General features: G+C 41.1%; 1 protein-coding gene across 2 annotated transcripts in view; it reads right to left on the bottom strand.

The window, feature by feature from the left end:
• The window catches only part of LOC117218121 (uncharacterized), a 263,192-nt gene that overhangs the window by 97,244 nt on the left and 149,537 nt on the right, over positions 1 to 16,411 (bottom strand). For both annotated transcript variants that reach the window (XM_033466254.2, XM_033466255.2), the window contains exon 20: positions 4,927 to 5,039. In XM_033466254.2, coding sequence (XP_033322145.2) covers positions 4,927 to 5,039 — 113 coding nt within the window. The remainder of the gene's footprint in view (positions 1 to 4,926; positions 5,040 to 16,411) is intronic.

Below are 16,411 nucleotides of genomic sequence, written 5' to 3'. Positions count from 1 at the left end.
GGATTGGCCACGAAAATGGACAATTTGGGAAGAGGAGGTACGATTATTCGAGACTTTGCGGTTTATTTTTATAGTTACAAATTGTCCGCAATTGTAAGAACGAGCCGCGAGGCTCGGATAATCGTATCTCCTTTTACGAAATTATCCATTTTAGTGGACGATCTGAGCGTCAGTAAGGGAGACATTACTGTGGACATTTCGCTAGAAAAGGCGTACAGTAATGTCTCTCTAATTGACGCTCAGATTGTATTTAAAAAATGGACAATTTGGGAACAGGGGGAGCCGCAAGATAACCTTCGATTTTATAATTGTTAACAATTGGCGAGTGGAAAAACGAGCCAGTTCGAACAATAGTATCGCCTTTTCTCGAGTTGTCCAATTTTGTGCACAATCTGAGCGTCAGTTAAGAAGACATTAATGTATATATATATTCGTTCTCACAAGTCTACTAATACGTATGAAAGATATAGTGTGTAAAGATATGACCTTCTACATTTTGTGGACTGCAACATCTTCGCTGTTGCACTAACTCGTTATTATGTTAAACATTGTGTTTACCGAATGAAACTTGTTACTCGTTATCAATATCGAATTTGTTTCTTTACGGTTGTCTTCGTAATGATATGCGACAGCCAGTCGCAGGATCACAGACCGCGTTAGTATTGACGTAAAAGTGAGAAATGAAAGATCAAAATCAATTGTTCTTGTTTTAGACATCGATAATGAAGTGGTCCAGGTCTGATTGAATAAAAGCAAGTGTAGCTGCAATTTGATCATTTTAGGTGTAATCTTAATTTTTTGAATTTTCTAGGAAAAAAGGAATTCTCTAAGATTGTTGTTTACGTATATTATTATAATATATTGATGAAACCAAGTTTTATTCAACTTAGCTGGATGCAATTTACTTCGATGCAACTTAGAATTTGTTTGATGCAACTTGTTTCGATAGGAATCAGTTCGATTCAACAAAGTTCAATACATCCAAGTTCGGTGCAATCAAATTCGATACAACTTAGTTCGATGTAATCTAGTTCGATGCAACAGAGTTCGATGCAACAGAATTCTATGCAACAAAGTTGGATGCAACAGAATTATATGCAACAAAGTTGGATGCAACAAAGTTCGATGCAACAGAGTTTAATGCAACAGAATTTGATGCAACAGAGTTCAATGCAACAGAGTTCAATGTAACAGAATTCGATGAAACAGAGTTCGATGCAACAAAGTTCGATGCAACAGAATTCGATGAAACAGAGTTCGATGAAACAGAGTTCGATGCAACAGAGTTCGATACATCAAAGTTCGATGCAACCTAATTCGATGCAACCTAGTTCGATGCAACCTAATTCGATGCAACCTAGTTCGATGCGACCTAATTCAATGCAACCTAGTTCGCTGCAACCTAATTCGATGCAACCTAATTCGATGCAACCTAATTCAATGCAGCCTAGTTCGATGCATCCAAGATCAATGCAACCTAGTTCGATGCAACCTAGTTCGATGCAACCTAGATCAATAAATACCAATCAATCAGTACAGAGTTGGCGAATCCAGTGCCGAGAACATCACAGTCAGCCACACACGCTGACTCGCCACTGGATGCATTAAATTGCAATTGGACACCGTGTCCACCGGATCGATTCCGTACCTTGAATCCGCACTGTATTTACAACGTGCTCGGAGCCGCATGATTACGCAGTTACAGTAAACTCCGTTCGAACGTCTCATTAAAATCGTGGAATCTGAAGTAAGGAGTACGATCGCGAGTCGCGTTCACTTTAGGCGCTTACCGGCGCATCCTGATTATGCATTAATGAGCCTCGCTCGGTCGGCACATCCCGCGGGAGAAATGTAACTCGGGTCTTTGCATCCCGAGGACCGACCACCGCCTAACGGCAGATCGATCGTCTTCTCTGGGGCCAGATTACAGTGATTAGTCCGGGCCACTTGTCTCGATCGCCGAGACGCGACGCTCGGTGCATCGCCGCGGCCTGTTCTCTAAATGCAATTTTTCTGCACCTCGTGCTCCTTTAAGGAAGCTATTCCAAGATTAAGCACGTTTTAATACACGCTTTAACATTTTAATATGCGTAAAAACTTAATAACATGTACGCGCTTTCTAAGTAACTTCCGATCCTTCAGAAAAATCGATGATGCGAAGATGAGGAAATACGAAATATCTGAGATTCGAAGATTTCTAGTTAATGTTCACGATTTGCCATACTTTGACCGGTCTAACTCGCGATTGCGATTTATAGTGATAACCTGTGAATGGTAAGACTGAGTTCATTTAGGCTTTCCACGATTTTTATTATAATGTATACTTGGATTGAGAAATTTATTCAATTATTTCCAAAAGGATCTTTGTGATTTCAACAAGATAATAATGCGAAACTGTTTCATTTTTATCGGAACAGAAGATTGACTATTAAATATAAATGTTACCGCGTTCTTTCAAGTTAGGATAAAATTGTGAGTAAAGATTTAAGCATTGCTGGAAATTTAGACACACGATAAGTAAGATAAATTTTCATTTCCTTCTAAGAAATGATTACAATCGAAAAAACTCTAGTCATTCGAATTCTGTAAAAAATTACACGGCTCCAATTTGTTTTCTTCGATGCTATGATTAGACTGCGGATCTTTCGCAAAATAAGAATTGTAACTCATAGGAGCCGAGTGCGAGTCGCCGTTTTCCTTAAACAACGTTATCAAGTGGAAATTAATGCATCTACATTCCCAAACGCGTTTAACATTTCAGTATTATAAATTTCACCCACCCACCATTACCGCAACTTAGTGCAACTGAGTGCAACCTTCCGACGAGATTACGAGCGTTCAACGATTCTTTAAAAAATCGAAAACGTCTGTCGAAGCGCTTCCTGGACGCATCGCCGCACGTATCATCGTTCCCGAGCACAGATCGGGCGATCGATGGGCGAACAACCGTCGCGGATTACAATGATTACTAATCGACTTTCGTTCGATTTTCTCGATCAACGATGCTCGTTCAACGATGATCGACTGCCCGTCGCGATCCGGCACGGATGAATCGCGGCGATCGCGGGGACCGTAATCGCGATCGAAGCGATTTGCAAGACTCGTGTGACCGTTTGCTACCGCGTCGCGCGCAACGAAGACGATGATTCTTCTTCTTTTATCCGGGCAGGAACGTAACAGAATTGCCAGTAATGGTGGTTAACGTCGAAATGACAAGTTGCCCTCGGAAAGGCAAGAGCTCGGGTACCCGCGGCGGTGACGGATTCAAGCGGCGATGAAGTGGTCTCAGCCGAGACCGTGAAAATCAGGGCAATCTCCGGGCTGTTAGGCGCTCCCGCCGCAGCCCGTCGTGTGAATTTCTTGCCGAGCGGGGTTTGATAACGCGCGCGCGCGCGCGCGTACCGGGCCCCGATTTTCGATGGACTGCATGAGTCGTGAGAAAACGGAATGTGCGAATGTGCCTGTTCGCGGCGAGGATGAGGTGAGGATGTTTGAAACAAACGTTACGTTGTCCGACGCGGCTGACGCGATTAAGCGTCGTTTAAGTGCACTCCTTGCTAGACGATATTTGCTTGGTTGTCAGATACACAGCTGTTGATTGCTGGTATAATCTCGTGATATTTTCTCGATTCGTTGCGCGAGCTGCTAATTTCGTTTCACTCTATTGCGTTGTGTTTTGTCATAGTTTGTCTGATCTTATTTTACGGTGTTTCCATGTACAAGGAGACGGATAGATTATTCGTATGAAATACAATCAAGATTATTATTTTCTTGGTTGTCGGAAGGTCGTGCAATTTTAATATCAAATTGATAAATTCTTATAAAATAATTTCGTATGAAATATAATCAAGATTATTATTTTCTTGGTTGTCAGAAGGTCGTGCAATTTTAATATCAAATTGATAAATTCTTACAAAATAATTTCGTATGAAATACAATCAAGATTATTATTTTCTTGGTTGTCGGAAGGTCGTGCAATTTTAATATCAAATTGATAAATTCTTACAAAATAATTTCGTATGAAATATAATCAAGATTAACATTTTCTTGGTTGTCGGAAGGTCGTGCAATTTTAATATCAAATTGATAAATTCTTACAAAATAATTTCGTATGAAATATAATCGAGATTATTATTTTCTTGGTTGACAGAAGCTCGTGCAATTTTAATATCAAATTGATAAATTCTTACAAAATAATTTCATATGAAATATAATCAAGATTATTATTTTCTTGGTTGTCAGAAGATCGTGCAATTTTAATATCAAATTGATAAATTCTTACAAAATAATTTCGTATGAAATACAACCAAGATTACTATTTTCTTGGTTGTCGGAAGGTCGTGCAATTTTAATATCAAATAGATAAATTCTTACGAAATGACAAGAATGTCATTTGTACCGAAATAATGCATAAAATAAAAAACTAAAAGAATGTCGCGTGCAATAGAAGAGGTACGATGAACGTAACTTTCTCAGATAATACGGAAAATATGTTTATTCACCGGGATGTTCATTCATCGGATAGATCAGCCTACATTTGTATGTATTAAGATTCCGTATCGCGAGTATGCAAGAAGATAGAGATTAGAAATAGGAACGTGATAGAATTGTAAGATAGATTAAGTTCGTGCGAAGGTATGAGTGAAGGTACAAGATTACAGAAAAAGACGAACGGGGCAACCGAACCGTAAGAATCAGGAAGCAAGAGATACACGACTGAGAAAACACGTAATTAAACGCATGTATGGTGGAAATGAAATTATGTATGTATACTAAGAGATTTCATATCGGGATAAACGATTCACGATGGTTCACGCTGAAGAAATGAAAATCACACGATTACAGTGAGAACGCCCACGATGCCGAGGCGCGCGCGCGCGCACACAGGCATCGCAAAAATAGCAGAAAATTGCACCAAAAACTCACCGTCCTCGCGTCCCTCCGCGTCCTTGGCCTGGATCAAAATAGTTCTGGAGTAAGACAGCTTATCCAACAGGTTCACCATCGTGGCCAGTCTGCTCCAGGCATCTCCGGCAGGGCTGCAACGAAAACTGACGTTATCTCCGCGGAACGAATCGAACTCGCATCGCTCCAGCCGTTCAACTATCAGCGGCGATCGCGAAATCAGAAACCGGAAGGATCCAACCGCGAGTGCTGCTTCCCTCTCGCAATAAATATCGTTGCTTGCTTCGGCGAGCTGCCTGAATGGATCAGCGAGGTGCGAGGGGAGTTATAATCGATACCGACTCGCTTGCGGATAAACTGATTCGACGTCTCAAGCTGCAAAGACACGATTAATAATATCGGACATAATCAGGTGTTCGAATCCATTTTGAAAGTCTTCTGCAAGTACTCTTTCGAGATGTTTGATCTCAACACTGATTATATTGTAATTTAATGTAATTGCTGGATAGTTGGTGAGATTGAAAATTGAAGATCGTTCGATTTGAAGGATAAAGAGAATTACAGAATTTGCACAGTTTTTGATTGGAACGAATTGTGCATGTTTTTTGATTGGAAGAAATTGTGCACATTTTTTGGTTGGAACAAATTGGACACATCTTTTAGTTGGTACAACTTGCGCACACTTTTTTCATTGGAACAAATTTTTCAGATTTTGCGATTGGAACAAATTGTGCACATTTTTTGATTGAAACAATTTGAAGATCGTTCGATTTGAAGGATAAAGAGAACTACAGAATTTGCACAGTTTTTGATTGGAACGAATTGTGCATGTTTTTTGATTGGAAGAAATTGTGCACATTTTTTGGTTGGAAGAAATTGTGCATGTTTTTTTATTGGAAGAAATTATGCACATTTTTTTATTAAAACAATTTGTGCACACTTTCTTTATTGGAACAAATTGGGCACATTTTTTGATTGGAACAATGTGTGTACACTTGTTTCATTAGAACAACTTGTGCACATTTTTTGATTGAAACAAATTGTGCGCATTTTTTGATTGGAACAACTTGTGCACACTTTTTTCAATTGAAACAAATTGTACACATTTTTTAATTGGAGCAACTTGTGCACATTTTTTGATTGGAACAAATTGTGCAAATTTTTTGATTGGAACAACTTGTGCACATTTTTTGATTGGAACAACTGTTGCACATTTTTTGATTGGAACAAATTCTGACCATTTTTAAATTCGAACAAATCGTGCACCATATTAAAATTCGCACAAATCAGGCACATTTTCTAAATCGTCAATCTTTTAAATCTATCTTCACGAAACGTGTCCAAGTTAGCCTAACCACGACTCCATGCATTCGGGTTCGCTGGTTCCGCGGTTCGGAACCGACGACACAAGATTTTCCATCACCGCGTTACCGTTCGGCAGCCTAAATACATTCGCTCGAAACAAACGGCCACGATCCGTTCGGCCGCAAGAAAATTGGCACCATCGGCGAGTTTGCGACGCGTATGTGTCGCGAGCATAACGACGCGATCGCAGAGGAGAGCGCGCGCGCGCGCGGGCTCGAGCGCGGTTTATCCGCCGGCCACTTCCGTGTTACTGTAAATCCAAAGTCGTCCGTTTAATTATTTCCACCGCGATGAATGGCAGCAAGCGGGGGATCATTTTCCAAGCTATCGATCATTCGATGGTATCGCTGGCTCGCGCTCGCCCGCGCACGTTCGCGGCCCTCGAGGCGGCGATAAAGAACCGAGGGGGGAAGAGAGAACACGCGCGAACGCAAAGAAAACGCGTACGACGCGTTCGGGCCGGCGATTAATCGATCCGCGTCATGAAAGGTCATTCGTTAATTGCGCCGGCCACGCGGTGCCATTCGTCCGATCAACGACTCCTCGCGGATAATTCGCGACGGCTTATTGAAAGCCGACGGACACCGCCGTTAATCAGACAGCATTTTATTATAGCGATGCTCGGAATGCGGTCCGATAGATCTAGTTCGACAGGCCAGAATTCGTTTAACCCCTTAATGCACAGTTTTTTTTTTAAAGGCCGGCCAAAAGAAATCAATTTTTTTTTAATGTAAAAAAACACTATTTAGAACGTTGTCTTGGCAAAAAAATTACAAAAATACAAAAATATTAAATATTTATACAATTGATATGATTTCCAATTTTCAGAATATTATTATTATTATTATTATTATTATTATTATTATATTTTATTTAACATTATATTTTAGTAAAATATATATTGAAAAATGAGCGAATCAGAATCTGAATATGAATACGCTGTCGGAAAGCGGCTCACAAGGAAGATATAAGTCGTAAATATCAATAAAACGATTGTTTTTTTTTTGCTTTCACATTGTTATTTTCAATTCTCGATCGCATTCGAGTGTGAAAAATTATAGCAACATAAAGTACAACGCGGCTCGAATTATCTTGAGTGTGCACAGTTTGGCCAGTTTAGCTCGAGTTAACTCGAGCGTGCACGTTAAGGGGTTAATAGGATTTACTTAGATGTTCGAGAAATATTAGAAGATTCTGTTGGCATAGCTCGCTGAATGTACACAAGGAATTCGTGTTAGTGTTAGATCGTGTGGATTTTCTTATGCAAAATAAAAATGTCTTTTAATTGAACTCGAGAGTTTCGCAGAATCACAATTGAGTTACTCAAGGCGATTCAACGTTGTTGAATCACTATGCAATTGAAATACAATGTAATTAAATTGCGAAATTGAGAGTTACGATGTAAATGAATTAGCAGAGCTCTGGTTGAATTATAGCGAATCCCGTTTGAGAGAACACTGCCACGATAATTAGCACTTCATCGTCCTTAACAATTCCTTATAATATCGTCCTTGATACAGTAATGTCTCCCTAACTGACGCTCAGATTCTGCAGAAAAATGGACAATTTGGGAAGAAGAGGCACGATTATGTCTCAGTTAGAGCTCTGGTTGAATTATAGCGAATCCCGTTTGAGAGAACACTGCCACGATAATTAGCACTTCATCGTCCTTAACAATTCCTTATGATATCGTCCTTGATACAGTAATGTCCCCCTAACTGACGCTCAGATTCTGCAGAAAAATGGACAATTTGGGAAGAAGAGACACGATTATGTCTCAGTTAGAGCTCTGGTTGAATTATAGCGAATCCCGTTCGAAAAAAACACTGCCACGATAATTAGCACTTCATCGTCCTTAACAATTCCTTATAATATCGTCCTTGATACAGTAATGTCTCCCTAACTGACGCTCAGATTCTGCAGAAAAATGGTCAATTTGGGAAGAAGAGGCACGATTATGTCTCAGTCAGAGCTCTGGTTGAATTATAGCGAATCCCGTTCGAAAAAAACACTGCCACGATAATTAGCACTTCATCGTCCTTAACAATTCCTTATAATATCGTCCTTGATACAGTAATGTCTCCCTAATTGACGCTCAGATTCTGCAGAAAAATGGACAATTTGGGAAGAAGAGACACGATTATGTGTCAGTTAGAGCTCTGGTTGAATTATAGCGAATCCCGTTCGAAAAAAACACTGCCACTGTTAATTAGCACTTCATCGTCCTTAACAATTCCTTATAATATCGTCCTTGATACAGTAATGTCTCCCTAATTGACGCTCAGATTCTGCAGAAAAATGGACAATTTGGGAAGAAGAGACACGATTATGTCTCAGTCAGAGCTCTGGTTGAATTATAGCGAATCCCGTTCGAAAAAAACACTGCCACTGTTAATTAGCACTTCATCGTCCTTAACAATTCCTTATAATATCATCCTTGATACAGTAATGTCTCCCTAACTGACGCTCAGATTCTGCAGAAAAATGGACAATTTGGGAAGAAGAGGCACGATTATTCGCCTCGTTTTTATAGTTGTTGAGAATCGGTAATTATAAAAACAAGGCGCAAGAATCAAATTAATCGTATCTCCTCTTCCCAAATTTCTTCCCATTTTTTCTCCAGAATCTGAGCGTCAATTAGGGAGACATAACTATAATTCCCTACAATATCATCCTTAATAATTCCTTACATCGTTCTTACAACAATGATAAAACGAGACAATTTTTCTTCAATGCCTCTATTTTACTTTCGTTCTTAGATTCCGATCACGGAAGAATCAAATTACGATGATCTCGAATAAACACGTAACGTTCGCCTTCGGTGGATCAGGTATGACACGTACATGACGAGTTGTTGCAGTGCAAGGGTTAATATAGCAATCATTCACTCGAATTAAAAACGATCGTCTGAAATAATGAAGGACGGCGGCGTGGTGAGCCTCCGCGTCTTCGTCCCCGGAGGCCGAACAGCAGCCATAACGGAAAAGAAGCGGGGAAAAGGACGGTCCGCCGAAGGTGATTGATTGATTGATCGCAATTATACGGTCCCGGGGCACGAGCGGCGCCTGATAGAAAGCCAACCTGCTATCCTCGGCGCGCACAACGATAAAAATCAGCGAAAAGCAGCGACAGCGGCGATGACGGCGGCGGCGCGGGGAGGGGCTAGGGCGGACAGTGATCCAAGAATTCGCGATCAACGGCAGATTAATCGGCGGATCGTGTCTTCTATAAATAAGGATCGTTTCTATTCGCGTCGTTGAGCAGGATCGGGAGAATCCTGATGTATCGCGGCGGGCCGCGTCCTTGCCAAGGAAACGCTCGCGCTCGCATAATTGTTAATCGCTAACAAGCAACAATAATTAACTCATCCAGCCGGAGATAGGGGCCCTCTCTGTGGCTGAGTCTGGTTGCGCAAAGAGGTGTTCGATGATCGCGCTCGTTCCTCGCAGTTACGGGACTAAAGGGGCCTTGAAACTCGTTTAATGGACGATAGATTGCATCAGTCGGGCAACAGCGACTATTTTCTCTTCTTTTCGCTTCGTCGATCCGCCTTTTTCTTCTGTCTCGTTAGAAAGATCCAGCGGATCGATATTCGGTGCCGAGGGCTCGCCGCCGGCGGCGGGGGGGAGGGATCCCGGACAAAAATCGTTGTCTTCGATCTTACCGCTCGAATATTCGACGAAAACACGCGCTTCTGCGGCCGGCCATTGTCCACATTCTCTCCGCAGCCAGCCGGTGCCCTTAACCCGGCAGGGTTAGGGCTCCCCCGTGGGAGTCACGGGGAAATTTGTTATTCTTTTGTCATCGTCGTGACTTTCTTGGAACACCTTAACCGCCGCGCGGTGGTTCTTTATCGGTGAAAATGTAACTAGGTCCGATTGAGATCGTTTAGCTGAATGTGCGTTCAGTCGAACACGAAATCGAAAGACTCGTTAAAAATCGCAAAAGCAGGATCAATTCGCATACAAATTCTTTAATAGAGAAGTATTAGAATAGTATAGTAAGAGAGAGAGAGAGAGAGAGAGAGAGAGAGAGAGAGAGAGAGAGAGAGAGAGAGAGAGAGAGAGAGAGAGAGAGCAGGCTAAAACGCAAACAACTCCTCCCCGTCCCCTAATTGCCCTAATTTTACTCTTAACTCTTCATCCATATCTGTTAAACTTGTCGCTAAAAGTAGTAAAAGCCACGTGCTATTGCATGTACTGTATAGCTATTTCAATAAATTCGCATACAAATTGTTTGATGGCGAACTATTGGAGCAGTATAGTTAAGGAGGCTAAAACGCAAACAACTGCCCCCGTCCCTTAATTTCCTTAATTTTACTCTTAACTCTTCATCCATATCTATTAAACTTATCGCTAAAAATAGCGAAAGCCACGTAATATTACATAAACTGTATAGTTATTTGTTAATATTATGTGAATAATAAATACAGATAAATAAACGATAATAAAATAAAATTTCCTTTCTATTTATAATCGCATTCATCAATTTTGTTCTATGGATTTCTTGAAGTGCCTGTTCTAGACGCGTTAATTTTTGTACAAACTTCGCTGAAACGTTCGAAGATTTGCACAAATTGTCAGACAATAGATAGCCAAATAACAATCCGGATCTCTGTCGTCCGAGTGTTAACGCATTTCCCTAATCCGATGAATTATGACACGATAACCTAGTTACACGAGTTAACTTTATTATAGTGAACATTTTCAGTGTACCACTTCTTGATGGAAAACTACAATCAACAACGAAAGTATTCGTCCATCTGGTACCTTCGGGATCGCATTTTCTCATAGATTAGTTTCTATTTTTTCTACAAGCTATTCATTCATCCGCGTGTTACGTTGTCTCATTTCTGTATCGTTACGCTAACTTCTGAAGCAACGAGTCAAAGGCAGTTAATTCTCGGCCACCCTTTAAATCAACATCATTAAGAAAACGTTTCGTACGATCGATTATGATTCGTACGTACACCGTTGCAATAACAAAAACGACACACAGTTTCGAAAGAGAGCTGTCAAAACGAACGTTACGTAAGAAGTAACTTCCTTATTAAAAAAAAAAAAAAAACAAAAAAAACACAAAATTGACATCGACTTTTTCGACTACTCTATAAAACGGCCCCATTAAGAAATCAGTAACGAAATGCTTTGTGCATCTACGGTTGCAATAAAAAGTTCGACAATGTCAGTGAACAGCTACAAAAAGAAAAGACTATATTTCGTACGATCATCCTCCATTGTGCTCTCAGGCAAAGAATTAATACAGCGAGAATACAGTGAGAATATCTTGATCCGAGGAATCGTAGTTGTGTGTGTGTACACTAAAAGAAAATGGGTTATGTCAGCCTTGACACGCAGCGATCGGATCGTCCGCAGTATTTGGCTCGCAGTAATAGATACGCAACCGCAGTAATATATGCGCGCGAATGATTTCTTTACATTACGCTCTTTAATAGCGTAATGTAAATTATTATTAATATAATATAATGAAATAAAAATGAATATAATATTGATAAACAATATTTTGAGAAAAATAAATGTTCAAGTTAAAGAATAATAAGTATAGCTCGAGTATGTCAATTTATTGGCAGCAAAAGGTCTTATTGGGTTGGCAACTAAGTAATTGCCGATTTCAGTTATAGATGTCTCTCACTCCCATTTTTATGATATCGGTATATGTTATATTATGAAATTATTATTATGTTATTTTTTATTATCCGTGAATGTTAGCAACTGGACAAATTGAATGCAGCGGTCAAGGAAAAGCGACCAGAATTGGTCAATCGTAAAGATGCCATTTTCCAGCAGGACAATGCTAGGGCAATGCTGATTTCAGTTATAGATGTCTCTCACTCCCATTTTTATGATATCCGTAAATGTTATATTATAAAATTATTATTATTATTATTATGTTAATTTTTATTATCCGTGAATGTTAGCAACTGGACAAATTGAATGCAGCGGTCAAGGAAAAGCGACCAGAATCGGTCAATCGTAAAGATGCCATTTTCCAGCAGGACAATGCTAGGCCGCACACGTCTTTGTCCACTCGGCAAAAATTGATGGATATTGGTTGGGAATTGATGTTACACCCACCATATAGCTCTGATCTCGCGCCATCGATTACCACTTATTTCAATTCCTGGACAACTCCCTTCGTGGTAAAACTTTTAACGACGATGACGCTGTAAAATCTCACTTAACTCAGTTTTTGGCCGAAAAGGATCAGACTTTCTACGAGCGTGGAATTTTCGAGTTGTCAGAGAGATGGCAAAAGGTCATCGAACAAAATGGAAAATACATTACAGATTAAACTTCGTTCCAAGTAAAAAAATTTTTTATTTCATTGAACAAATCGGCAATTACTTAGTTGCCAACCCAATATTTCCTCGGTCAAATTTCGCCTCGATCGAGAAACCGCAGTAATACCCGCGCTTAGCCTATATATTTAATACGTAGCAAAGCCAGCAACGAATTGTTCGAAACGGAAGAATCTAGCAGGGGAGGAATGCGCACGGCGGTCTCGCGGCACATCGGCCAATCCACGCGTCGAAGTCACCGGCTCACGAACCTGTTCCGTTCTCGAAACGTCGAGCGTGTGGGAGTGACTCATCGAAATAAAAGCATCCGGTCGTGGTGCGCGACGGCGATGCAAAACCACAGGGACGTTCGAGGAATGGTCGATCAACGTGTAATTATCTTCTTACGGTCTTCTCGATGATTGACAAAGGAGCCGTGGCCGCGGGAACCGCTGGAAAAGATCGACTGGTCTCGCTAACGACGCTCGAAAACCGAGGAACGGGGCTCCTTTAACCGCCGCGAGGAATAAAGGACTGCCTGCGTCACCAGACTCTTTGTAAGGGTCCGGAAAAATACGGAAATTTCCAACTTCGTCGGCTAAATTTCAACGCGACCGTGGGAGTCTCGGCATTTTGCGGCCGCTTAGAACGATAAATCGTCCCGATGGAATTTCCAGCCGATCGGTTCGTTTCTGACTTAATTGGAGAAACAACCGGAGCAAAGCCATCGTCGGAAATGTGCGCACGTGGTCGACGTGCGTTTTAAGAGAGGCTAGATACGTCGCGAGATTTCTAGGAAAGATTTCTGAAATTTTTATATTTATATTTTATATTTATTATGATTTCGTCATCTTCATTCGTTTGCAGATCACAGTAACGTTAACGGATTTCGAGAAATTTGAAGGTAAAATTAACCCTTTGCTCTCGTAGCCATTTTAATTGTAAATCTAAATTAGCTTTTCCGACTTGTAGTATTTCTATTTTATATAATAAATGATGTATCAAAGCCTTGCGAAGGAATAATATGTTACGACACTAAATAAAGAATGTTTAATATTTCATAATTTCGTTTAGAGAATCCGACGATACAGTAAATTCGCTTAGATTTTGCACAAAAATGAACAATTTCTGAAGAGGAGATACGATTATTCGAGCCTCGCGGCTCCTTATTATAGTCGTCGACAATCGGTAACAATAAAAACGAGACGCAAGACTCGAATAATTGCATCTCCTCTTCTCAAATTGTCCATTTTTGTTTACAAGCTGAAGAAAAATTGGGGAGAATTTACTGCAGATGGAAGAGTGACTGCGTGAAGAGAATCGAGAGAGAAAAGATGTGAGAGCAACGTGAGAGAGGGAGAGAGAGAGAGAGAGAGAGAGAATAATACGATAATTTGTCATTTTGTTATTAGATAGAGTCATTATATTAAACGTGTTGAATAATCAATGGATCCACCTCATAAGTACTACTATTGAAATTGAGCAAATGACAATAATTTCAATTTATTGTTATAAACGTTCACCGCGAGATCAATGTTAAATCGCAAGAGTCAAACAATTGCATCTCCTCTTCCCAAATTGTCCATTTTCGTGTTACAATCTGACCAAATCAATTACGAAGAATTTACCGTACCTCCGCGAAACGCGCGAAACTCGTATCGCATTCGACGAATGAACCTTCGAATCTGTACAGAATATTCCGTTAACCATTTTCGACGAACATGACGGTGCGTCAATGTACTACATCTCTCGACTTTGTATCCAAGAGGAAAAAAAAGAAACTGAACGCGCGAGCACGGACCCCGCGCTTGCGAAATCGTCGAAGTATTGGGTTGGCAACTAAGTAATTGCCGATTTGTTCAATGAAATAAACAAATCTTTTTTACTTGGAATGAAGTTTAATCTGTAATGTATTTTCCATTTTGTTCGATGACCTTTTGCCATCTCTCTGACACCTTGAAAATTCCACGCTCGTAGAAAGTCTGATCCTTTTCGGCCAAAAACTGAGTTAAGTGAGATTTTACAGCGTCGTCATCGTTAAAAGTTTTACCACGAAGGGAGTTGTCCAGGGATCGAAATAAGTGGTAATCCGATGGCGCGGGATCAGGGCTATATGGTGGGTGTAACATCGATTCCCAACCAATATCCATCAATTTTTGCCGAGAGGACAAATACGTATGCGGCCTAGCATTGTCCTGCTGGAAAATGACACCTTTACGATCGACCAATTCTGGTCGCTTTTCCTTGACCGCTGCATTCAATTTGTCCAGTTGCTAACATTCACGGATAATAAAAAATAACATAATAATAATAATAATTTTATAATATAAGATTTACGGATATCATAAAAATGGGAGTGAGAGACATCTATAACTGAAATCAGCATTGCCCTAGCATTGTCCTGCTGGAAAATGGCATATTTACGATTGACCGATTCTGGTCGCTTTTCCTTGACCGCTGCATTCAATTTGTCCAGTTGCTAACATTCACGGATAATAAAAATTAACATAATAATAATAATAATAATTTCATAATATAACATTTACCGATATCATAAAAATGGGAGTGAGAGACATCTATAACTGAAATCAGCATTGCCCTAGCATTGTCCTGCTGGGAAATGACACCTTTACGATTGACCAATTCTGGTCGCTTTTCCTTGACCGCTGCATTCAATTTGTCCAGTTGCTAACATTCACGGATAATAAAAAATAACATGATAATAATAATAATTTCATAATATAACATTTACCGATATCATAAAAATGGGAGTGAGAGACTTCTATAACTGAAATCGGCAATTACTTAGTTGCCAACCCAATAACAGAGAGCCAGCTCAACGTCTCAACCAGTTCGCCGTGGTTCTACGTCGAAGAAGAACATCGTCGACGTTCAGCCACGGTTTCGTCGGCAGGCCAAGTTAGCCTGAATTTCGCGCGAGGTGCGACGACCAAAGCCGCTTGGAAGAAGCGCGCCGGTGGAAGTGTGACGCGGGTCACGGTCAACCGCTGTATCGTATCAAAACTCGATCTACAGTCACGCAGAGGTTCGCGGCGAGAGATTCCTGCGGGCCGACTGCTTCGTCGATCCTTACCTAGCCCATCCCGCGCAATTATCGGCCGGGGAACGAACGGCTTCTAATTTGACGAAGAACGTGCGTGCAAACGTCGTCGGACGTTGTTCCCCCCCTGCCCGATCCTCACCCCGGCTCCTCTCCCGCCGTCCACTTTTTTCACGATCCACGCCCGCTTTTGTCGAACCGATTAATCTCCGAGAGTGCCAGGACAGAGAGAGGGAGAGAGACAGAGAGAGAGAGAATCTGAGAAAATGAGAGAGAGAGCGAGAGAGAGAGAGAGAGAGAGAGAGAGGGCGAGACAGATTTGTGGAGTCGGCTCGCGGGGCAGCCTTGCAACAAGGAACCTTCGGTTCTGTCGCAGCTGCGCGCCACTATTAATTCAGGTTGACACTTCAGGTGTTTTGAATTATGACTGTTGTGTTGGACTATTAATTCTCGCTTGGACATCAATTTCTCAGGCTGGGAAAGTTCGGAGTCGCTGCTAGAGACATCACCCGCGGCCGCCTATGCCAGCCAACTAAGCTAGGCGTCCTCTTCCAGGACGCGGCGATCGTCCCTGATTTATCGAGACGATAACACGCGAAATTTCCTTGTAAACCGCTTAATTGTTCTTGGGATTTAGACGATCCTCGCGGCTGCGCCGACGATTTCGTATCGGGTGGCGATCTGTTGAGAGAGATTTGCATTCGGGTGACCGGTACGAAAAGGTGCTGCGAACAGTCTCGCTGGGTTCCTGGATCTTTCTTGATGACGAAACTTGCTTTAAT

Source organism: Megalopta genalis, chromosome 1 (genome assembly GCF_051020955.1).
Source record: "Megalopta genalis isolate 19385.01 chromosome 1, iyMegGena1_principal, whole genome shotgun sequence".
NCBI classification, from domain to species: domain Eukaryota; kingdom Metazoa; phylum Arthropoda; class Insecta; order Hymenoptera; family Halictidae; genus Megalopta; species Megalopta genalis.
Note: the sequence above shows the minus strand (reverse complement) of the source record. Positions and strands in the feature narration are given on the sequence as shown.